This window comes from Triturus cristatus, chromosome 7 (assembly GCF_964204655.1).
Source record: "Triturus cristatus chromosome 7, aTriCri1.1, whole genome shotgun sequence".
Taxonomy (NCBI): Eukaryota; Metazoa; Chordata; class Amphibia; order Caudata; family Salamandridae; genus Triturus; species Triturus cristatus.
Genome location: NC_140590.1, coordinates 1,072,529,793 through 1,072,554,809, shown reverse-complemented (window position 1 = coordinate 1,072,554,809; position 25,017 = coordinate 1,072,529,793). Strand labels below are relative to the sequence as shown.

At 42.0% G+C, this 25,017-nt stretch overlaps 1 protein-coding gene across 5 annotated transcripts in view; it reads left to right on the top strand.

The window, feature by feature from the left end:
* Positions 1-25,017, top strand: part of SH3TC2 (SH3 domain and tetratricopeptide repeats 2) — a 257,065-nt gene that overhangs the window by 44,816 nt on the left and 187,232 nt on the right. For all 5 annotated transcript variants that reach the window (XM_085618160.1, XM_085618159.1, XM_085618157.1 and 2 more), the window contains exon 2: positions 7,456-7,572. In XM_085618160.1, the coding sequence (XP_085474286.1) occupies positions 7,456-7,572 (117 nt within the window). The remainder of the gene's footprint in view (positions 1-7,455; positions 7,573-25,017) is intronic.

The window sequence follows — 25,017 nt, the reverse complement described above, 5'->3', positions numbered from 1 at the left end:
ATGATGGTTCCTCCCCCAACTGTTCAAAATCTGTCGCATAATTACATTGGCCTTGTCTGTAGGTGAAGATAATGCATCACATGGACATTCTGCCACACAAGTTTCCTAACAATTGCAAAAGGGTACTGGAGAGACTTTATATTAATAACTGTAGAGAAAAATGTATCACCAACCATCTAGCAATGTATAATATAGTTTCCTGTTCTTTCACACTTTTAAAGAAATCAGCATAGATGCTCCCATTAATTCTCTTTTTAAGTCTCGCCTACGCAGCGCACATGCGCTGATAGGAAAAATACTTTTTGGGATGGATTCGCTTTTCGCCCTAAAAACGTGCACAAGTTGCATTGCTTTCAATGGCAACGCGTGCACGTTTGGCGATTCCATTGCAGGAGCGAGCTTTGACACCATATGTTTGTAATTAACTTGCAAACATATGGTGCCCCTGCTCGCCCCCGCAAAGCACGAAACCGGCGCAGGCCCCCTCCTCTCTCCTCTCCCCCTGCTGCCTCCTTTCAGTGCGAGGCGCATGCGCTTGCTTATTATTACATGTCCGAATCCTAATTCTGGTTAGCCAGAGTGCTCTGCGGATGAAATGTGATATAACTACAGCAATGTATGGTGGTATTTATTACAGTTCCCTCAAATTAATTTCTCTCACACAAGATATTAAAAAAAAAAACATATTGTTGCCTGCGAAACATTGGGGTTAAAACATCACTGTTCTCAGATCCTTCCCAAATGACCCCTGGCACCAAGGGGGGCCTTGAAGAGAGATCTTTGCAATAAATAAAGAGACGTCCTGCAGACCTGGTCAGTGTGCATGAGTGTTTTGTTCCAGGGCCCATTTACTTTTTATTTTAAGCATTATTTTATTGCTTGAAGCATTATACTGAGCTCATCTTGAATCTTCAGTCACCGCACCCAGATCCCCCGGTCTTCATCCTCTCCCACTGTAGATGCCCGCAGAGTCCTGCACCGCAATCCGCCGCTGATGTCCTGGCTAGCACAGAGACACGCTGTCTGCCCCGCTTCACCAGGCCCCGGTCCTTTGGCATTCGGCGTCGGGCACTTTTTTCTCATCGCCATGCGCCGGGCATTGCAGCGCGAGCTATTTTTAGTCTTCAAGGTTCAACACAATCCTTCATGACCACAGCTCTTTTTTCTGGTTTTTAACAGTACGTCATGGTCATGTCTGAGTGCAGCCTGGGAACGGTATACGCAATTTCTGCCACCAGGAACGAACAAATTCGGGTACAGAACTCCCCTTGAGTACAGAACAAGATAAAACGATTAATGCCCCCCTCCCTCTCCAGCACTTAAATAAATTGCAGGGAATATTTGAGGCTTTTCAATGGAAACTTATTTAGTTAAGAGGAAGGTTATTTCCTAATGCTAATATGCTGATAACATTGCTTGGGGTCATGCAGAGTTCGTTCCTGTCTGGTGTGCGTGACGTCAATACGGCCACCCAGGCAGATTCACGCTGGGCAATTCCTTTTCTTTACATCTGATTTCTTTTAACAACATGCAAGTGACGTCATTCTGCTCTTTCACAAGGAACACATCTGCACACAAAGTTCCTTTTAGTGCTAGGGATTACAATGGCAAGTAGTGATTTTGAGACCAGAAAATCTTTGTTTGTGTATATTTTTTTTCACATGGGTCAGGGATTAGCACCTGAGCACTGTTTTAGAAAAAATATGGAGAAACACGCATTAGCAAAGCAAACTTTGGAAGTCAATGCAGACCTATAAGATTTGCGAATGCTTGTTTTTCTCTTTTGGCTCAGCTTAAATTGACAGTATTTGCAAGGTTCAGCCCTGTGAGTGCATATTGTATTGCTGTTCTTATTCGCTATAATCACATTAGTATTCATAATATCCAGAGTCTGTGAAAACAGTGCGCTTGGTGGAGTATCAGACCGAGAACTTTGCTCTTTAATATTGCAAGACACCTTAAGATCTTTGCTATAAAAAAACAGGTTTCAGTCGAAGTACTGCTTCTCATAATACACTGGCTCATGTGGAACTCTTTATAATACCCATTCCCGCTCAGAGCTCTGTTCATGACAAAAGTCAGACTCTGCGCCTGTTAAAAAGCAGGGTAACATTGAGCACAGCTCCTGATAACACCCATATTTAAATCTTTCTACCATAATACCCAAACATAAAGAGCTCTGCCAATGATGACAACTAGATATTCATATGTCTCTATAATACTCAAAGTTACTACAAAATCACCAATAATACCCAAACGTCAAAGAGCTCTGCTAGGGATGGCTACCAGATTCATAGACCTGCCCGGATGTATTCAAAGCTCTGCTCTTGATGAGTCAGACTAATTCTGATCTCTGCTCTTAATACTAGTTTGAGCCTCCAATAAACCTGTGTTTGGTAATACCCAGACTCGTCAGAGACTTGTCGCTATGATTAGCACGGTTTGTCGCACAAGCTCACACTCTGTTGACACCCAGTGTGACTAAACACGCTGCTCTTGATAATAGCTTCAGTTAGAGTTCTGCTCTTGATAAGTTCCAGAGTCACTGGGCGTCTTGCTCTATAATAGCGCCTCACTCATACCTCTGCTGAGTGCCTGACAGAGAGACATCCTAGTGCCCAGCCCCGGCTCAAGTATGAGATGATGCTCATGACAGGATCGTGTTCGGGAATCTGTTGAAACAAGGGTATGGTCGGGGCGTTAGGGGGTACGTGTAACTGGAACAGTTCTAGCCTAAACACTTTAGAAGGGTTTTTACACACATTTGCAATTTAAGGGAGTTGACAAAAATCATACAGATGTTCTGCTCAGATGATATTGTAAGGATTAGAACCCAGGTCTGGACACTCCAAGGTCAACAATTTATTGCAGTCCATTTATCCAGAATCTCTCAGTGCAGCAATTGTCAACTACCCATGTTAGAAGTGTGACACTTATGCAAACTGATTAAACTTTGTGCCCTATGCTATCTCAAGCTCCAAAAAATGAACAAACTCCCCAATATCCTAAGAAACTCACCAATCAAAGCAATTGACAGCCTGCTCTCTGGCTGCGGTTGCTACCTTAGAACAGCACGGTTCCAAAGATAATAGAAGCTCACCCGTCATGTGAAGGTGAAACGAACACCGCTATCTGGTACTATCCCAAAGAGCATTCCTGACCCCACTCCCTAAATGAAATTCAGATCTAAGTGAGATCTAAACAATATATATCAACTGGTTAACTTCACTTTCTGTGAGCAACCAACTCTTGAACATTTGACATGTCTAATTTGTTAATAAAATAGTTAACTCGAAGTCCTCTAATACTTAACCTAGCTTTTTTAGAGAGTAGTTTTGTAGAAGCAGTGCCTCGAGTTTTAAGCAATTAACTTTTAGATGATTTGTTATAATTTGTTTGTATGGAGATCCTAAAAGTGCATTGAGTTTGATAAGCACTATGGTTCTGAGACGCTACTAATAGAAACCCAGGCTCCCTTAACAGCGAAAACTGCACGACCAGACTACTATCAGAGGGCAAAAGGAGAACCACAGATAAAAGATTTCTACACAACATAGCATAATGTAACAAGCATTGGCAAAGCCAATAGGTCTCGCCTTTGGGACCTTATAAGTATTTAGTTATGCAGCACAATATCCTTGCTGCAACAACATTAACTGTTGCATGGCTAAACACTTATAAGGTCCCAAAGGCGAGACCTATTGGCTATGCCAATGCTTGTTTGTTTATTCTTGTAGCGAGTTTATTCAAGCTGTTGTAAGTGTTGAGCAGGGCCACTGGAATTATCTGACTCAGGAGGACCAAATTATGCGTCAGGGTTGACTAAGTTATACGGCAAGAAAAACAAACTATGCTGCACATTTTGTGATAGTATTACTACCTTGTTTTGTGAATTTTACACAGTTTAACACCGTCTGGGAAAAGGTTTCACCCTTTTAATACCAGTTTATCTCCCAAATACAGAAATAAGCAACAGAAAGGGGACTATTCAACCTTTGCAATGGGTCTCCTCCTTTGCGACAACATGTGCCGCCTAGTTTTTAGTAACTTTTGATCAGTGTGAGCTAGAAACCAAATGTTTTTGGTGAAAACCTGCAGATTATGCAGCAGATGCTGGCTTAAGCAGCAAATCTATCATTATGCGAAAAAATGCTGCTGATGCAAAATCACATAATTCTAGTGGCCCTGATGATGAGATACTTTTGCTGCACATGGCACTTATGTATTTCTTTCTTTATTTAACAGTTGACATAGTGCTCAATTACTGACCCAGTGTAGTGGCACTTCACTCCTACTCGTTGACGCTTGCACACCATCATGTGGCTGTGTCATTGAGGACTACTGTCAACTACAATGAAGTAAACTCAGACTTTGTTTCAATAGAAGGCATAAACGGCTGCGATAAAATAGCGTTGTTTTCTTTACAACAACAAGCCAATCCCTTATATGCATGGATGCTATCTGTTGTTGTAGCCCCGCTGACTTGAAAAGAGCGATTTGGATACTGTGGGGGCAGATCGTAGGCAGCAAAAAGAAGGTTGAGCCATTCGGCCCAGAGCCTACAGCCCCCTCCAGTAGCTATACCCCTCAGCGTGAGCTCATTCTTTGATTGACTATGAAACTAAAATGTATATTTTAATATTGCAAAGCACTACTTCTACTTTTTAAACAATAGCAATATTTAGACATGCTGTTGAAAAAAACCTAAAAAGAAATAAGCCCACAAGGTGAAGGGTATATTTTTGCTCATGAAGGAGACTAAACTGGACTTCCAAGCAACATGGCGCAAAATTAGAGGTGCACAATCTATCATCGAAGGTATATTGTCGCACTGGAATGCTGAGAGCTCAATTGAAGCCAAGGAATGACTGAGGGCCAATGATGACTGTTATAAGCCTTCTGCTCCAATATTCCAGTTTTTTCCTTCTGTTTTTACCTTTCTATTCCATAACATTCTACTCTCTGTAGGTGGAATGATCTTATAGCCTTTTACGCCTTAAGTCTCCTGTTATACCAGTTGTTTAAGGCCCTCTCCCTCATTATAAACCCTCATCTTCAGATCTGGGCCAGGACACAGGTTCAAGATCTTTAGCAATGAGTATAGATCTCTGCAGCAGGCTATAATGCTATATTAAAAAATAGGAGACCTATGAATCCAGCAGTGACTCCAGTAAAGGTTGGGTGCAGGTGGTAACTTGGAGAGAGTGGTTTAAACTCTCACAAGTGACATAAAACACTCTGAAGGGGCGAACAAAAGTTAACACACAATGTTGCTATTTGAAAAAGTTCAAATACATTTAGAGAATCCAATTAATGATGATCTGGGTCTGGAGCCCTATGACAAGAGTTCCTATCACAGTAAAAGATTGAAAATCACATTTGAAGAGTGTGCTGCATGCCATTAAGACATGAAAATAACCAATAGATTATTGGTTGATTGTTCCAACCTGAGCCTGGATTTATTCTCATATTAGTTACTCTCATGATGAATATGGTAACAACTAGTCCTAGTCAAATTAAGGTGCCCCTTTTGTACCTAACTCACTCCCTCGATCACTCCGTGAAGGCTCCAAGAGCTCTGTGCTCAGCCCCCTGCCCTCTTGACCCTTAAATAAAGCTCCCTCCAACAATGAATATGGTAACAACTAGTCCTAACAGTTTCCAGATGAAGACCACGCAAAGAGACCATAAGGGCCAAAACACATTGATATTTTGTATCAGTCACACAATTGGGATTTTGTAACTGTAGGTTTATGTGACGTAAGCACCAAGTCTAGTAAAACACGTTGTGATTTAAAAATGAATCTATCCATTTTCCAAAAAGGGCAAAATACAAAACGGCAAAATCAAGCAGTGCATAAACAATGCATATTGCACTGTAATGGACCATTCATGACTTTGACAAAATGACTGTAGAAATGTCTAGCTTTAATTCTGTAAGTAGAACATTGGAAAATAAAAATCTACCAGGCCTTGTTCAACAGCGTGTTTGTTTACTGTATAGAAGGGTAATGCTTGTGTCAACTATGAGGGTGTGTCCCTGTCAATAGTCTGAAAATTGTGTCTTATTTGAATTTCTAAGAGTGCTATTTATGCCTTGCAGTGCTCAATTCGTTGATATTATGTACATCCATTAAATATGAAATATAAAACCAACCTAGAAGCAAGACTGAGTCTTTGGTAATGTACTAAAAGAGAACTGCAAAGCCCAACTTTGCAAAACAGAGACTGGCTTACGTAATTTCCTTTTATCATTTATTTTTCTGAATCAGTTGTTTCCTGGACCTTCAATATTGCAAGTTTGTGACACGATCCCATATCTGATTGTTATCATTGTCCAAAAATCTTCCATTTACATCCGATTTGTAACACATTTGGAACAAATATTCCCGTAGCATATTTCTCATAGTTGGATAATCATGTGCCATTTGTGATCCATTTATCTACAGGAGGTTTTACTTCTGGGATAAACATAACCATATCCTAACACTAGTAAGAACCTTTTATTCTGCCCAGTTCAGGCAGTGGTAAACGGGTTGTTTATTTTCCCCAAATTAATGTTTTTTTAGAAAAAATCCTGTAATGAGAATATTATTTTGTTAAGAGGTACACACACTATTATTTACAATGGAGTCAAATGCTTCCGTGTCCTCTGTAAAATGTTTAGCTTTAAAAAGTGTTTTACAAATGTTTATAAATCACTGTATAGGGCTGTAACTAGTATGTACTCCGGCTTCTGTCTATTTATTAGATTATAATTGGGCTCGTTGGCCTTTTCTTTCTTGGGCCTAGATTAAAATTGTTATATATTTGAATTTATGGACACTAAAACTTGAAAAGTTTAGATGGAGAAGGAACAGTAAAGGAGCCTTCAGATGTTTTTCTTCTCTCATTAATTTAGTGTTTTTAAAGAAACGCTATCAAATGCCCCTATGCTTTTCATACGTTGTTATTGTCCAGCACTCCCAATCTAAATATCCTTCCACCATCACTGTTTACCTTTCACATAGGCCCTAAGGATTTCCGGATAATACAGCTCTCAGAAGTGTCTAGAAATGGCATGTTGGCGCTATCAAAACACTCCAATAGGACTAAAAGCAAATTATATAGTGCTGGGAATTAAAAACACCCAGAAGTTGACTATATTAATGTATGTCAGGTGAGCTCCTGGCCTTCCAGGAAGTCTAGTCTTTCACAAACGTTCTTGTTATGGGTTTCTGGGTCCTCTGAACCTCGTGTTAAGTGTACGGTTCCACTCTGGCCTTTTAGAATCCGCCTTGGATGGAACCGAACTGGATGTCTGTTTACATTCTAAAAATGGCGCAGGTATGGGGAAGTCAGTCTCTTGCCTTTCAGAGGCGGCAGCCTGTCAGTATTCCAGCCCATGTCATGTAATGCACAACCATGCACATCCCATCAGTGATATTTTCTCCTCTCGTCTGCTCCCCTCCACAGATAAAGCGGCACGGGCTTCCACAGAAGTGCACCCCGGGCTCCAGCCCCGCCGGCCCAGTCCACAGAGCTGCAGCCCCAGGGCCCAGGTGACATGTCTCCAGGAGCAGGTCCTGCCAGGTGAGAGGACGGCTGGAGCGGAGAGGTCGCAGACCGCTGGCTGTACGCGGCGTTTTGTTGTTGAAACTCAAGAGAGGGCGCTTCCTACTTACGATCACGAACTTGGTAGATGGGTTTCAAACCGAGTCCATCGAATTGTGGTTCTTCCAGAAGCACGAGTGGGGAAGGATAGACAATCCTTGACAAAGGCCATAGGCCTGGCTTTGTATTTTCTGTGCACTGTACCAGGTACATTGTGTGGGCAAGAGCACAGGCTATACACGTTGCGCTGTTCTAATTGTGTGGGTAACAGTGACGCAGTTTCAAATGATGCCCCCCCCCTCCCCGCAGAATGTGATGGGGGCCCTGAGAATCTCATCTCTCTCACGTTCATTGGCCATGGGCTAAATGGGGCCCCCTGAGGGCTTCCCCTCAGGGTGCCTCCATTCAGCCCACTTGAATGTGGCAGTGCAGCAGGGGGCCTTGTTACGCCCCTGGTGGGCAGTGTAGACATATACAGGCAACACAGGGTGCTACATCCTCCCGAATGTCACGTGATTGGACGTGCTTTCTTTGAGTTAGATTTTTCATATTTCTCTACTGACCTGTGTGGTACATAGTAACGAATTGTAATAGCATTTATATAGCGCTTACTATCCCTGACGAGGCACTGTTGTTGGTTACTGAGATTAGTTAGTGCGTTCATGCCAGAACATTCCATGCATTTATTTCACTTTCTTTATGGAACATTAAATTAAGCACTTCAGCTACAAAACAGGCTGCTGCTAGGATGTTGCCAAACCTGCTTTGCTTTTGCTTCCTGTTCCCTGATACAACAATAACCGCAATCTCAGTGTCTAAGTGCACTAGTAGGGTTCTGTTTTGGGAGGTGTGGGGAGGGAGTGCTGATTGCACAGGGACCCTCCATTCAGCTCACTCTCCTCTTTAGGCAAGTGGTCCAGGGTGGATTTGTTGTAAGAGGAGCTGATGACGTGGGTGGAAGGCTGGAAACCCCACAGCCAACAAAGAAGGGCTACTCCTGGGTCCCAAGTGAATGCAAACACAGGGCATGTACAGACCGTACAATCTTTGCTTCTGGTTGAGGCCTAGAAGACGGCGTGTCTGTAAAACGCTCCAAGGGTCTAGGTGTTAGAGTGGACACATGCTAAGTTCTAAGTTGCCACACAAGTTCAACATACATGCTCTTTACACGAACTGAATATATTTTCCCAAGCAGGGGTTACTGTGGAAATAATCCACGAATCCACCTGTCCTGGACCTGTGTTGGACACCATTGCCATACCCAGTAACTGTGTTAAACGCAGAGTACCAGACTAACACTGTGGAGGCCCCTAGGCAGTGGACATTTCAAGGCCACCTTCGTAAATTATCTCCTAATACCCAGTGCACCATATTTTTTTACAGACTGGCAGCTTCCAGAAGATGAGTTTTTAAGAGTCAGATTGTTATGTGAATCTAATGAGTCTGGTGTATGTACTTCAAGTTGTTATAGGGTACATTACATTAATACAGTATTTTCTCTATAGAGTATTTAATGTAAAGTTGTCGTTTCTTTGAGTTGATTCATTTTTTTCTATCTTTTGGAAACAATATTTAAGAAAGCTTGAATGTAATTTTCTTTCAAGGTCAAATCAATATTATTTTGATCCACTGTCATGCGCCCTTTAAAAGAGTGGACCCATAGGCCGGTCTCTACTTTGCCTATTTGTTAATCCGGAACTGTAAACGCAGGTCTGTGCATAACATTTATAATGCAAGAGTGATGTTGCATAGTTCCTCATTATTGTGTTCTGTTTGCGACACTGCTAGCGCTGGGATGCCTTCTGGTAGCCATGCGCTCTGTTAATGTTTCATAATAACAATAATTTCATATATTCTTTCATGTAATTTCCATTTTCCTTGCTGTTGTGCATCCCGGGCTACTTTGCTGTCTTAACGGTTGCAGGCTAAATGCTTTATGGGAACAGGGAAATCAGATGTATGTTGCGTGAGCTGCATTGTGTGACTTACTGAATTCGGATAAGTATGTAATTGTAAATGTAAATTGTATTTATATAGCGCTTAGCAGGCGTTGAAGTGCTTTTTGGTGAGTTGCACGCTACTCCAAAACCGAAGATTAGAGGTTAATGATTAGTGGGTTAGTAATCCTTTTTTAGGACTCTCCTGACCCAGCGCATGCGCTGGTATGGCGAGACATTTTGTGAGGGCTCAAAAAAGTGCTACCACTGTAGCCTAGAGCTACAGTGCATGTGCGCGGGTGCGCGCGCCTTACTTTCACGGCCGCACGGCCGCTTTGATGTTTGATCGCGATCACTTTCACTTTTGCGGCCGCTTTGATGTTCTCCGTGAGCCTGTTTATTACTTCTATGTAGTAATGGTGGCACCCGTGCGCCGCCATTACTACAGAGCAGTAATAAACAGAAACAAGCATTGGCATAGCCAATAGGTCTCGCTTTTGGGACCTTATAAGTATTTAGTTATGCAACTGTTGCATGACTAAACACTTATAAGGTCCCAAAAGCGAGACCTATTGGCTATGCCAATGCTTGTTTTTCTTTGGTCTTTAGTTGTGCTAGATTTGTTCTCTTGATTTCTTGTGAGTTTACAAGAGTTCTGAGTAGGGATAGAATGATGGGGAGTGGATTCCAAAGGGGAAGTAATAAGTTATTTTTGTAAGCAGTGCTGGTATGTGCTTTTTTTGTTGAGTGACATGGCTAAAAAAGCAGGGGAAAAATTGAGATGGGCGTTTGGGGGTTCATAGTAGTCAGAAAGGTGTGGGATGAGGCAGAGAGAGGAGGGAAAGCAAAAAGGTTGAAAGATGGATGAAAAGAGAGTTAATTTATAAATGCTATATATATATTTATATTGGCTACATAAACCCGCTCTACATAAATACTGATATGTGCACAGAAGCAGTAATTTGGACTTGGTCTGCTGTGCACATTAAGCCTGTGGTGAAGTATGCTAATTTTGTGCAAGACATTTCTTAAAGTTTTAGTAGCAGGCAGAGATGTCTATGTATGCACCTATATGCACGCAGAAGCAGCAATTATGACAATGTCTGGTACACTTATCTTGTTGTGTAATATTCATTTTATTCATTTTTCTCCTTATTGGAATGATTTTGCTTAGAACAGGAAGTATAGTCAAATTTAGATAACAACAACTTCATCTGTATATCATGAGAAGCATCATTGGTCGTGCCTCAGTATACTGTTTTGTTCTGGCAACTGGTAACCGGTGTAGGGCCCTAAAGGCAGAGGAGATATGTGCTTTTGACTTTACATGTAGGAGTTGTCTAGCGACAGCATTTTGAATTCTCTGTAATGTCAAATTTGACAGCGGTGAGCCTTGATTTAGACCATTAGTAAAATACAGTTTTGATAGGACAAGCAATATGGTAGCTTGAACCTTGTGAGGGAATCTTGGGTGCAGGAAGATGCTGTGCACTGTTTTCATAGAGAGAACGCTTGATTTGGCTACCTTGTCTATATGTGCATTAATTGACACTTTGGAGTCCATGGTAATTTCTTACCTTCTTAAATATTTTTGGCAGTGGTCCTAGATCACCCGGCCAGGGGCTGAGAGGGTCATAGGTTTTCCAGTCACAACAGGTGAGTATTTCAGTTTGGAGGTATTTCATTTGAGGTGGCTCTATGTCATCCATTGGTCAATTGAACATTTTTGATGTACCAATGTCCTTTTGGATTTTACAATTTAAATTTCAGAAGAATCTGTGTGTCCTCTACATAATTCTAGCCACAGAAGTCAAAACCATTGATCAAATCTAGTAATGACTTCAGATAGATGTTGAAAAGCATGGGTGAGATGATGGAGTCTAGAGGGATTCCTGCTTTAATGCTGTATGGTTTAAAAAAGAAAGAAGGCGTATGTATAATATTTGTTCCATTGTATAGGTACAATGTGATCCAAGCAACAGCTGTGCCATCTATTCCGGCTTCCTCAATTCTTTGTATTAATGTGTCATGATTAGGGCTCCCGGTTTTATGGTATTTATTTTTTTGACATTTCCGTCTGTATTTATCCATATTTATTTTTTGGTCATTTTATCTGTATTTATCCACATTTATTTTTGTCGCAAGCAAAAGAAGACGCAGCCAGTATTTTTCCACATTTATTTAAATAGGCACTGCACACTTGCACTCAGTTGTAATAGGTTTAGGTATATGTATATATATATCAAATTAAGTAAACACAATATATTCATCTGAAAACTTTGCCAAAATAATTTAAAGAGAACATAGGCCTAAACAGACCTTGTGTAACTTGCATGAGGAAACCTTTACTGCGGGCTGTACAACCTAGGGACCTTTAAATCCTGCTCTTCTCTTGTCACATTTGATGTGCCTTCAAAGACAGAGGTCCAATGTCAAGCTGTGTTTTTGAGGGAGCAACCCATTCTTTTTTCTCATTGCAGAACAATTTCCCTGGGATTATTTAGGCCTACATAGGAATTATTTTGACAGATTTTTCTTCTATTTTTTTTTTTAAACGGAGGAGATAATTTTCCAGTTTACGCTATGATAAATATCTATTTATAACTTGCTAAAACGCAAGGTGTCTGTTCATATTTTTGAAGGGAGGAGGGTGCAAAATGCTTTGTGTCTGCATCGGAAACAGTCTTCCCCCGGAAGGAGGCGCGCAACACCCATTGGGCTCAACTGGCCTCAGCCCCCCCGCTCTCCCCCACATCACTGTCTTTTCCTCACCCTAGCCACCAGTGCCAAATATTCACACTGCCCACCCCAGTTCTTCACATTGCCCAACAGTGCCACATTCTAACACTGTTCACCAGTGTAACTTTACTATTCTGAACCCCACAGCCTCTTTCTCACAAACTTCATTGTGGCAGCTTCTTAAACTGCCCATCACTTGCAACTACACATTTTGCCCCCACTACCCGTTCTTCATACTGCCCACTTGGGGAGATCCTCACATGCCCCCAATTGCCAGTCCCTCATGCTGTCTATCAGTGACAGCATCTCACACTGCCCGACAGGGTCGGTTCATCACATTGTTTACGTATGCCAATAGCTGACACTGGCCATCAGACTCCATGCCCATTTAGTACTAGGACTCTTTGCTGTGACTAGAAGCTGTAAGACCATGTTTGTGCCAGCTGTGCATGAGTGAAGTGAGGGAACGCAAGGAGAAGTGGGGTGTAAGGCTGAGAGTGGATGAAAGCCTCTGGAAGTCGGGGGGGGGGCCACCAGGGGCACAAACATGCTCCAAATGACCAAGAGACAAGCATCCCCCCATCTGTGCGCCAGGATGTCAAAAAGGCCCCTCTCCAGAGAGGCTCTTCGACCCCTAAAGCGGCCAGATAGGAGTCACGGGGGCGCCACATCACCGAGTACCTAATGTGCCATTGACACGAGTCCTCGGCCCCTCACCCCTCCCTGCGGCTCCGAGTCCACAGCATGTACTGGCCTAGCAAAGGTAACATACAGTACTGAGCAGGGTACAGCTGAGGCACTGTAGCGAGCGTGCGGGCTCTGGATTCTGCTGGCTGTGCCCTCTTCACTGCCTCTGCTGGAACCAGCGCCTCCCATTTACTCTCTACCCTTCCCATTACACCGTCTCTCATCTCTTCCCGGTACTCACCCCGTGTCTTTACCCTCAGCCGTTACCCGCCCTCACTTCTCTTTCCGTACCCTTTAACCTTGGTCTCCTTCACTGCAGTCACCATGTCTCTCCGATCTTATCTCTCCTACGCAGGCGCGCATAGCCAGCTCCCCCACCCCCCCGCCCCCCTGTCGTGTGTGTCTGCTGTCTGCCAGGGCTGAGACGCTTCCCGGGCGCACACAGCCGCACCCAGGTACTTCACAGGTCTTTGAAAGACCATCACTTCATTAGTTAGTAAGGCTTTGTTGTTTTCTTCACCCCTTCGGCCGGAAGAATTAGCCCCCCCCACCCCCCCGAAATTTTTATTGTGCCTCTGCCTAGCAGTGAGAGCATGCTGGATGGGGATGACTATCCTAGGCTCCCCCCAGGGGTCCTGAGTAATGACCTATGAAGGGAGAGTGCCAAATGCTGTGCTAAGAGTCCGCCCTCTAAGTAGGGCGCGCCTTTCATGTGCAGAGAGCAGCCTGCATTCTATGCATCAGATCAGGCAACCCTGAGCTAAAGCCCTTTGGCAGTATTTTTCCGTTTTTATTTATAAATACAGACGAAGGACAAAACGTTTTCTGTCTGCATTTATAAATAAAAATCCGTTTAAACGGAAAACCGGTAGCCTTAGTCATGATCCACAGTGCCAAAGGCTGCAAAAAGGTCCAAGAGAAGAAGGGCAGCAACCCCGTTCTGGTCTGCTGTGTTTTTAAGGTCATTCCAGATAGAGATAAGGGTCGATAAAAGGCTTCGTCCTGGACTGAATCCAGTTTGGAAGTCAGAAGTTACGGAACTACCTTCAATGGATTGTGACACCTGTGTGAAAGCTTCTCTTTCATAAGTTTGCTGTGGAATGGTCCATTTGCTATGGGTCTGTAGTTGACGGGGTCTTGATTGTTCATGATAGGTTATTTTTACAGCTACATGCATGCCTTTTTAAGTCTTCTGGAAAACTCCTGTTGCTAAGGAGTTGTTGGTGAGTGTTCTGTCGTGGTCGGCTGCAGACGTTGACAGTACAATGTTTTTGAAGACTCGAGGTAGACTAGGGTCAGAGAGGCAGCCTGCTGGTGTGCTCGCTTTGACACGATCCAGAAATTAACTTGGTGATAGTTCTTTGAAGAAGCATAGAGGGTGTGCTTGTCTGTCCCTGGGGAGTTTTGTAGGAAATGGGATGGGGCTGTTATTTTTTTAGTTGTTAAAAAACAGAATCCAACATGTTTGCTTTAGTTGTCTTATGATCTGCCAGGTTGTTACAACATTTTTGAGTTTGGTAGCCTCTTTGCATTTTGGATTATGGAATTCTGTGAGTATTTTATAAAAAAGGCTATTACCATACTCTGCATTGTGGATTCGGTTGGAGTAATGTTTTTTGCCTTTTTTTTTTAAGTTTTAAAGAAATTTTTATTAAACATAACCAGAAGTTACAATCAATAATACAGCATAGTATATAGAAGCAATACAAATAGAAAATAGATTATATATAATAAAGAAAGAGGAAATGAAGAAAGAGGGGAAGAAGGGGGGAGGGAGAGAAAGAGGAAATTATAGGTATATCCTATAATAATACCATAAAAATAAAAAGAAAGGTATTATACACAATATAAAACAAGGCACATGTAACGCCCTGAACGTCTCAGGATCGTTTAACAGACACGACAATGAGGACGCAACCACTAGTGAAGGGTTAGTTGTTTTAATGAAGGCAAATATAATACAAAGAATAAACAAAAGTTATAGTCACTGGAATCCTCCAGGCTAAGTACGTTACCAGCCCACAGCACGGATGGTCCTAACCGTCCTCTGCATATACGCCGGTCCCGGCGTATGCCAACAGAGGGCAGAAATGAAATGGCCGACAATGCCAATCGGTAGGCTGTGAGGGGCACGAAGAGTGTTGGGGAGAATCGAGGAGTCAGGGAAACACCCAGCCGGGGTCTCTACCTGAAGGGAGCAGCCGCTCAACCTCTTCCTCAGACTGCACCGGGACGCGGAGTCACCTCCTGGTGATGCGTCACCGATACCCCAATCACAAGCAAGAAGACTGAACCGAGAGCAGCCGCTCGATCGATCCTGTGGACTTCCGAGTCTGTAACGCGGCAAACACCTCCTGGTGTGCGTTACAGCTGGCAGTCCCTGTGTCTCTGGTCGGGCTGGGAGTTACGACTCCAACCAGCAAAAGCGCCACTGCGCTTGGACTCAGCCGAGTCAAAAAGCGAAGCTCAATGGTTGACCGGTAGAGCTTCCGGGTCCTTCACAGGTGACGATGGGGCAAGACACGGCCCAGGGAGTAACGACTCGACCTACCTCCGTTCTTGCCTTACTGGAGCACCACTCCGGAACACTGCTCTTCACGAAGCAGGTACGTCGGTGTGAACACAATATCCGACAGCGTTGTACCTCCCGGTTCCTCCCTTTATAGGGAGTGTTTTCCTTGAGTTATGTAACAGCTCTCCTGTTTACATAAGGGCGAGTTTCCTTGAGTTATGTAACAGCTCTCCTGTTTACATAAGGGCGTGTTTCCCTTGAGTTATGTAACAGCTCTCCTGTTTACATAAGGGCGTGTTTCCCTTGAGTTATGTAACAGCTCTCCTGTTTACATAACCTCTCAACCGCTAAGCATCCTGGGAGATGTAGTCCGTTTTCGCCGGTTACCGTTTTCCTCCCCTCGTATGACAGGAATTCTTGACAGCACATCATAGTGAACCCACTGCCACAAATTCACCTATATACTGAGAGCATATATAAAATAGAATAATATTTAAGATACCTTAATTTAAGGAGGTTTGGAAACTTCTTCTATGGCTGGAACATGAGAAGGTAATGATTGAGCAGATAAATCTAAAAAATTGGTAACAGGAAGCCACAAAAGATCACGTTTAATAGCCAAAGTGATCGGGTAAACATAAGCTCTATCTAACCTATGATTATAGCAAACACCATACCACCAGGCCTGAAAAGAGACATTAGAAGCATTTTTCCAGGACTTAGTGATTTGTTGAAAGGCAACAGCAATGAGTAAGTCAATAATGAGGGGATTAAGGGAAGTGGATGAAGACCAAACTTCCGCAGCACTACCTAGAAAAATATGAGAAAAGGAAAAGGGGATATGCGTGTGAACTATTTTGTTAATTTGCTGCCAAACTTTAATCCAAAATTGATGAATAACCGGGCAAGTAAACAACATATGATTAAGGTCTGCAACAGGGGCTGGACATGACCAACAAGTGGAGGGAGAGAGAGGATTAATCTGATGTAATTTGGCTGGAGTAATTAAAAGTCTATTATATATGAAAAATAATGTTTGTGTAGTATTTGCCGCCCTAGAAGATTTCCTTCTCTTAGTCCAAATGTTATCCCATATTGACGTGGAAAAGGAAGTGTTTAAATCGGATTCCCAATTAGTTTCAACTGCAGATTTGTCCCGAGTTTGACCAATGTGTCTCAATTTATTGTAAATTTGAGAAGCTGAGGGGTTCGATTTCAAGAATGAAATCGTAACAGGAGAAGAAATGGTCTGTGAGGAGGGAGTCGCGAGTTTATCATAAGAACTTTGGGCAGCTAAAGTCAATAATTTATACTTAGAATGAAATGAGGAGGGAAGAAGGAAGCTCCGTTGCAGTATAGGAAAAGGTATGCAAGTATCCCCTGTGAAAAGTTGATGAGTCCATTTAAGACCAAGATCGAACCATTCTTTCCAAAAAAGAGTGCGATTATTGATCTTAATACGAGTATTATACCAAATCGGTGATTGCAAGAAATGAGTACGGTCATCTAAACCGTCTAGCTTAACAGGATGAAGAGTTTTACGAGTATGTTTAAGAATGGGAAGGGAGAACTTCTGGGGAGTATTCGATATAGATAAAAAGTCATCAAATGAGAAAGGGTAAATGAAAGAGGCTTCAATATCTACCCACAGAGGTAATGATAACAAATCAGTCGTATTTTGAGATAATAATGAAGAGGAATTTTGAAGAAAGAAGGAAGTATGATATAATGCAAAATCAGGGAAATTAACCCCACCCAGGTTTTTAGGATTTTTAAGTTTGGAAAAAGACATCCTAGATTTTTTGTTCTGCCACAAAAATGTTGATAAAATAGTATATATTTGTTTGTAACAAGATTTAGGGATGTTAACAGGCAGATTAGATAAGAAAAATAGGATGATAGGAACCAACATCATCTTTACAGAATCTAATCTACCCCACCAAGATAAAAATAAGGGATGCCGTCGTGTTGTGGAGCTAATTAAAGTGGACTGGAGGTTCTTAAGATTAAGCAATACAGTTTCTTTAATAGAAGGGGTGAACCATAAACCTAAGTATTTAATTTTGGTAGGGCTCCAGTGGAAAGAAGAAGATACAAAATCAGCATGGAAACAATATTTATTTAATGGAAGAATTTCACATTTATCCACATTAAGTTTGTATCCTGAAACAGAAGAAAAAGAAGAAACTTCTGAAAGAAAAGCCGGTAGAGAGGTCTGAGGATTAGATAGAAATAAAAGAATATCATCAGAATACGCTGAAAGTTTTAAGTGTTTATCGCCATACGGGAAACCAGTAATACTGTCAATCAACCGGATTTTAGATAAAAAGGGTTCTAGAGTCAGAATAAATAAAAGAGGAGAAAGGGGACAACCTTGTCTGACACCGCGGAGAAGTGGGAAAGAAGGAGAAACAAGACCATTAGCTAAAATAAACGACCTCGGAAAAGAGTAAAGAAGAGAAATATAAGAAAGAAATCTAGGGCCAAAACCAAACCAAGTAAGAGTCGAAAACATAAACTGCCAATTAACCCTGTCGAAAGCTTTTTCAGCATCCAAAGCTACAGCTGCTAACGAAGATTTATGGGAGTGAGATTTACTAAGAACATTGAAAAAGAGGCGAGTATTATCTGAGAGATGACGACCTTTAATGAAACCACATTGTTCTCTGCCAATTAAATGAGGTAAAATATTATCCAAACGGAGCGCAAGAATCTTTGCAAAAATGTTATAATCCAGATTGATTAAAGAAATAGGCCTGTAGTTTTTACATAGTGTATGGTCTTTACCCTCTTTTGGAAGAAGACAAATCAAAGCCTCTTGAAAAGAACCTTCAGATTTTCGGGAAGATATAAAAAACAAGAATAAATTAAGTAATTTAGGGATAAGTAATTTGGAAAAATGGCTATAAAATTCTATGGTAAAACCATCAGGACCTGGAGCTTTCCCTTTTTTAAGTGACTGGATAGCAGTAAGAATATCTTTAGTCTGGATATCAGACTCTAAAGAAGAGAAGTCTACATCTAAAGAAGGAGGCGGAGGGATAGAAGCTAAATACTGATCGATGTCAGATAAGAGAGGAGTAGATTCAGGAGTATAAAGGGATTTATAAAAATTAGAAAACTCAGAAAGAATGTCTTCATCTGTATGAAGCACGGCATTGGTAGAGGATACAATAGAATCAATTTTAGTACGTTCCTTTTTTATCTTGAGATATTTAGCAAGAAGATTGCCAGATTTGTTCTGCGCACTATAAAATTTAGCACTAGACTTGAGTAAATATAAATTTGCAGAGTCAGTAGAAAGCTTATTAAAAGAGAGTTTAGCACTCATTAATTCTTTCAAGGTAGATTGACTTTTCGAAAAATAATAAAGATGTTCCAGTTTTTTAATTTATAAAGTGAGTGCATGAGAGGAAAGAGAAGCTGCACGTCGTTTTCGGGCAACAAAGGATATAACAAAATCTCTAGAAGCAGCTTTAAAGGAATCCCATACAAGTTGAGGGGATAACTGAGGGGATTCATTTTCCTCAAAGAATAAGGAAGCGAATTCGAGAAAGGCTGGTGTGAACGTAGGATCTAAAAGAAGAGAGTTATTGAATCTCCAGCGTCTACTACCCTTAATGGGAGGAAGTAAATCTAAACTCAAGGAAACTGGGGCATGATCTGAGAGTAGAATAGAACCTATGTCCGAATGAGAAATGTGCTGAAGTAGGGCCTTAGAAATAAAAAGGTAATCTAATCTGGATTGGGAGGAGTGAGCTCGTGAATAATAAGTATACTCTTGCAGTGTGGGATGGCAAAGTCTCCAAGAGTCTACAAGGGCTCATTGAGAAATAGTGGACATGAATTGAGAATGCATAAAAGACGGGACAAATCTGGAGCCGGAATTCCTGTCAATAAAGGGATCCACAATCATATTGCAATCCCCCCCAAAAATTAAGTAGTCATCAGTACATTGCATTAAACGGGAGAGAATTTGAGGCCAAAACAACTTATCCGGCGAAGTGGGAGCATAAACATTAAAAATAGTAAGGGGAATCTTGTTAATTAGTAAGGAGATCACCACCCATCTACCCTCAGAATCATTATCTTGACTTATGAGTTGAACATCTAAGCGTTTGTGACAGAGAATAGCAACGCCATTGCGTTTTCCGGAACCTGGTGATGCGAAAACATGGCCCACCCAACATCGTCTCAATTTAGTTATTTCAGAGTCTGGTATATGAATTTCTTGTAAAAGAGCAATATCTCCTTTTAAGTTTGCAATATGAGACAAAACTCGTTGACGTTTGATAGGAGAACCCAAACCTTTAACATTCCAAGATATAATATTCAACGACATGTTAGAACTTATTTAAACATTTTTAAAACTGTTCGTAAAGGAAAATATTGTGCATAAAGGCAGAGGCAATCAAAGGACACAGCAAAACATGAGGACAATTTCTTGTAATGAAAAAACAGCAGTGAGAAACTGAGAAGATCAAGAAACAATATAGGAAAATGAAAATGAGGATAAAAGAAAAGTTTTAGATAAGTGAGAAATATAAAGTAAAAACCAGAAATCTATAAGAACAGAAGAATGAGGAAAAGATAAGGAAGGAGAGAAAGAAAAGAGGGACAGAAGGACAAATTAAAGCTATCCATTGATAAAACAGTACAATAACAGAAAAACATACCACAAAAGAACAAGAAAAACGGGGTAGGTGGAGCCATATGGGGAAGGCCACACGACAGATGGGAGGTCGCAGAACGTGAAATACACAGAAGAACACCATCTAGGCGAAACGAAGAACATTAAGTAGGGGAGTACGGAAACCACGACCTGGGAAAAAAGAGATAAGATAAGATAACAATGTGAGAAATGATAATGACACCAAAAACTTACAAATATGACTGACACACACGAATTGCACAATTATGGTAAATACGCCACAGGCACTACACGACATATCATGGTTTAGAGATATCCATAGAAATTCCTTTACAAGAGTCCAAAAATTGTTGCAGGACAGCTGGGTCTTCATAGTTGGTGGTTCTGTTGTTGTAAGTCACTTTAAAAAGGCAGGGGTGGAATAAGCCATAACGTGCGTTCAAACTGCGTAGAGCTGGTCTCGTATATAAAAACCTTTTTCGACGGTCAGCAGTTATTTTGGCATAGTCCTGAGCGAAGTAAAGATTGGAACCGTTCCAGGAAATTTTTCCTCTTTGTTTGGCTGCCTGTAAGACCTTAAGCAGATCTGTATATTCCAGAAAATACAAAATTACTCCTCTGGGCTTTGTGGATGAAGATGAAGAACGGGGACTCTGGCCCAAACGATGTGCACGCTGGATATTTAATGGAGGAGATTCCGGAAGACCAAGAAGATTCGGAAGAAATGACTGAAAATAGGATATGGCGTTAGACCCTTCAAGACCTTCAGCCAAGCCATAATTGCGTAAGTTATTACGCCTATTTCGATTTTCCAACTGTTCAACCTGTTGCTGAAGACGTTCAACATCTTTATGGATAAGAGGAACCTTGTCAGCGAACTCCTGAACAGAGTCAACACGTTTCTCCAGAACATCAACCCGCTGCACAGTGTGAGACCAGTTATCCTCTAAGCTCAGCAAACGGGTGTTGGTTTCCTCCATATATGGTTTGAGGGCACGAATCTCCTCAAGAAGAAGTTCCATTGAAAGAGGTGTAGTGGAGTTAGTGGGAGAGGGAGGATTCGCTTTCCCTCTTTTTCTAGGCGTGAAGGGAGCTGAAGACAGAATTTTAGATCCCTGCTTGGAGCCTAAACGAGTCGTAGAAGAAGAGGAGCCTTTTATGGGCATAGAATCACTAAGAGCTTCGTCTGTATTTTCTTGTAAAATAGTGAACGGATTGAAGTCCTCTAAAGGGGCACCAGCGGATTGCGGCACTTCTTTACGGTTGATCCGAGATGTCGCCATAGTGTAGAATTGAAAGAGGGAGATTCTCAACAAAGCTCCAGAGAAAAAAGTCACTGTAGAAAGTTTCCAAATTAAGAACAAACACAGTACCACTCTAGACGCAGAAATGCTGGCGACGGTTCCAAAAGATTCTGACCCGGAGAGTCTTGTTACACAAAGTAGGCTGATAGAAATATGGAGCCTTGACAATCGGTTTTTGACCCCCAAAGCTAGAACCAAACGTGAAGCCACATAACTTGAAGTAAATAATAACGCAGCTGTAATGCTCAAAACTGAAGACCCAAGCGCCTCTTCACACAGGAAATCAATGAGGACATAGAAAAATAGAAGGTTTCTGAGTATGCAGTCATTTCAGGCGAAAATACGCATCCTCTGAGGTAGAATAGCAAGGAATATGAAAAATGCCTGAAAAATGAAAACAAAATGGCGGCCGCGAGTGCATTTCGGCCGTTTTGAGAAGAAAAAACTGTCAGAAGCTCACCAAACGGTGGGAAAGATATTGCATTGCGTCAGGAGACACTTCCGACGTCGATAAATGTACTTTCCGCGCTCCAAAAAGGGGTAGAAATAACCTGGATAGGGTGCACTGTGTCACGGCACCACGGAGCTCCCGAAATCGGCGGCCATCTCCGAAGACGCCGAAGCCACGCCCCCCGTTTTTTTGCCTTTTTGATTGCAAACTTGCATAGTCTGTTGTGTCTGTGTAGGCATATCTTGTCTTGAGGATTGTTTTTTTGATCCAGTTGCAGTGAAGTTTAGCAATTTGATTTTTGATATTTTGTAACCCTGCATTTATCAAAAGGGCGTGTTTTTATGTTGTTATGCACAATTTTTTTCAGCACAAATAGGAAATCGGAAGCTTTCTGGAGCCATCCAGAGAGTGTTTGTACAGAATTGATTGTGACCAGATTTGTGTTTGATTTAGGCATGTTTTCTAGTTGCTCTCAATTTAGTTTGTTCGAAGGTGGATACGTAGTTGAGGGCAAGATTATTTAAGTTGAGGTGTGTTTTGGTGTCTTGTGTTGGAAGACAACAAGGTAGTTGTCTGACCAAGTGACTGGAGTACTTGTTTGGAATATGACTAGGTCTGGGTTGGCAGAGATGATATCTAATGTGTGCAGGAGCAGCCACTCGTCTTGCGAAGTGGTAGTGCGTTGGGAGGGGAGAACAGAAACAAAAAAAGGAATATAAAGAAAGAAAGAAAAATTCACTTACCGGCTCCGAAGGCCGCCCCCTTCCTACCCATCCTCACGGCCTAGACGTGCAGGAACTGTTGCGCACTGCCTAGGCTCCCAGCTCCCAATACTATTCCCAGCAAAGGATTGGTCTGAGCACCTCGGTTCGGCGCTCAGACATAGACTGGGAGCCTTTATTGGTTTCTCCACCCAGCTGTACAACACAGCTAGGTGGAGAAAAGCCAAGTGCACATGACGGTTTGGCATGCCCAAGAGGGCCAGCCAAACTGTCATGAGCATTTGGCAGTGTCCACCCCTCCACCCTGGTGCTGCAACTGCAGCATCAGTTTGGGTGGCCACTCCCCACCTTCGGCTCGCAGTTCCAGCCTGCAGGACAAAAAATAAAATTATACTAAAAATGTTTTATTATCATTTTATTTTTGTCCTTTGCCTCTGCTGACTTTCAGCACGGGGGGGGGGGGGCGACGTTCCTCTTCCAAACCAGAGGAGCCGCCCCTGAATGGGTGTGAGATTGGAAGTGAGCAGTTGTAAGTTGTGTGTGCCCAGGCCAGTGAGGATGGTTCCGGGGTAAGGCATATTGGGTTTGTCAAACCATATATTGAAGTCACCAAACTGCATATGTTTAAGTATATTGTAAGAAGGTTAGAGATTGTATTAGCAATGTGTCTGGAATTATTGGTGGTGGTCTGTAGAGAAGGAGAAACATGAAATTGTTGGGGTAGGATTGGATCTGACACAGGGAGTCTGACAACCTTGTAAAGAATCATCCTCAGCTTATTGAGAATTGTTGTTTCCTTAAATATGACAGCTCAGTTGCCTCCTATTTTGCCAATGCGATTTTGTTTTAAAGTTTGATATCCTCAGGGAACAGCTTCATCCAGTACAGGTGCCATATCGTACCTCAGCCATGATTTAGTAATGAAAAGTAAATCAGGTTCTGAGTCTGTCAATAGGTCGAACTGATGGTGCTTGTTTTTTTTAACATAACAAGCATTTATCAGTAGGCAGTCTAACAGATTTCCTTTGGAACTGGTGTGAGTTTGTGCTGCAGGAGGTGAGTATTGTCATTTGAAGTTCTGGATGGTGCCCTCTAGTTGGCAGTGATAACTGTTGATGGTGCATATAAATTGTTGTGTTTGTTTATCAATATCTTCCTCCAAAAGACTTAGAAGAAGTTTTTTGGTTCTGGTTGTGTGGGTGGTGATGAGTTTGCTTGAAATTGAGGGGTTGGGCGGTGGAGTTGTGCGCGAAAGGTAGGTTTGTTTTGCTATAGACAATGTGAAGCGAGGTTATGAAATGTGTTGTGGCGTTCCTTTCATGTATGTTGAAGGTGGAAGGTGTATGAGTGAGGGTGGACACAAGACTTCTAGGAGCGGAAGAGTCTTGCTCAAACAATGAAACCAGCTTTATGTTGCATGAGCTGCATTGTGTGTCTTACTGAATACCAACAGGTTTGGATGCAAGACGTGGTGGGAGAGGAAATGTCTTCAGGTCTCCCAACGTAAAAATGTTTTTCACTGTGTGACCAGGGGGTGGGGCCTTATGCCGGGAACTAACTAAGACACTCTCATCCCAACCAAGCCTCCCAGCTCCTCCTGAAAAAACAAAGGGCCAATGTCCTGGGGTGTTTTCACACCTCTTAATGTACATCGGCTGCTTACATCCTCCAAAGACAAGCTGCAAAGCCACACTGTGTAGTGCTTTCCACCCTATCCTCCCTTCCATCGCGAGATATTGGCTTCTCACTGGGTGACCGTGTGAAAGGAGCTGATATTGTGTGACACTTGGTGGCACCGTGTGAGTTGGCAGTTCTCTTTCTTGCTCGAACAATGTAACCACATGTCTGTTGTGCGAGGTTAATTGCACTAACAACCATCTCTACATAACTGTTAGAATGGATTTTTATACAGTGCAAAGTCAGTTATGCATGTAATTTCATTTTTAGGGGTTATACATAGGAAAAGAGGCTAGCAATAGAATTCTTGAGATGAAAAGCATTGCTAGAGTCTCGCAATGTATGTGGAAGCTCAATTTTGAGTTCTACATATACTACCTGTTGTTTTACTGCAAATATCGGAAATAAAATGTAGGCACTTTATAAAATTAAGCGAAAGTGACAACAGAAACTAACAAGCTCCAACAAACTCAATTGTTTTGATGTTTGGCTCTAAAAATATTTTTATGTGTTGCAACAACTATGTTTTGTGTGGAATTCAGGACCTACCCAACCGGTTTCTCCTATTTCAGCAACGAATTCCTACAGAGAGAGCGAGAGAGAGAGAGAGAGAGAGAGAGAGAGAGAGAGAGAGAGAGAGAAAATATTGCATATTTTAGGGTTTGTGGCTGCTACAAAATTTGCCAAGCCAAACTTCAACATCCTGTGAGGTCTGTGTGGTATCCACCAGGGAATATAGCCCGG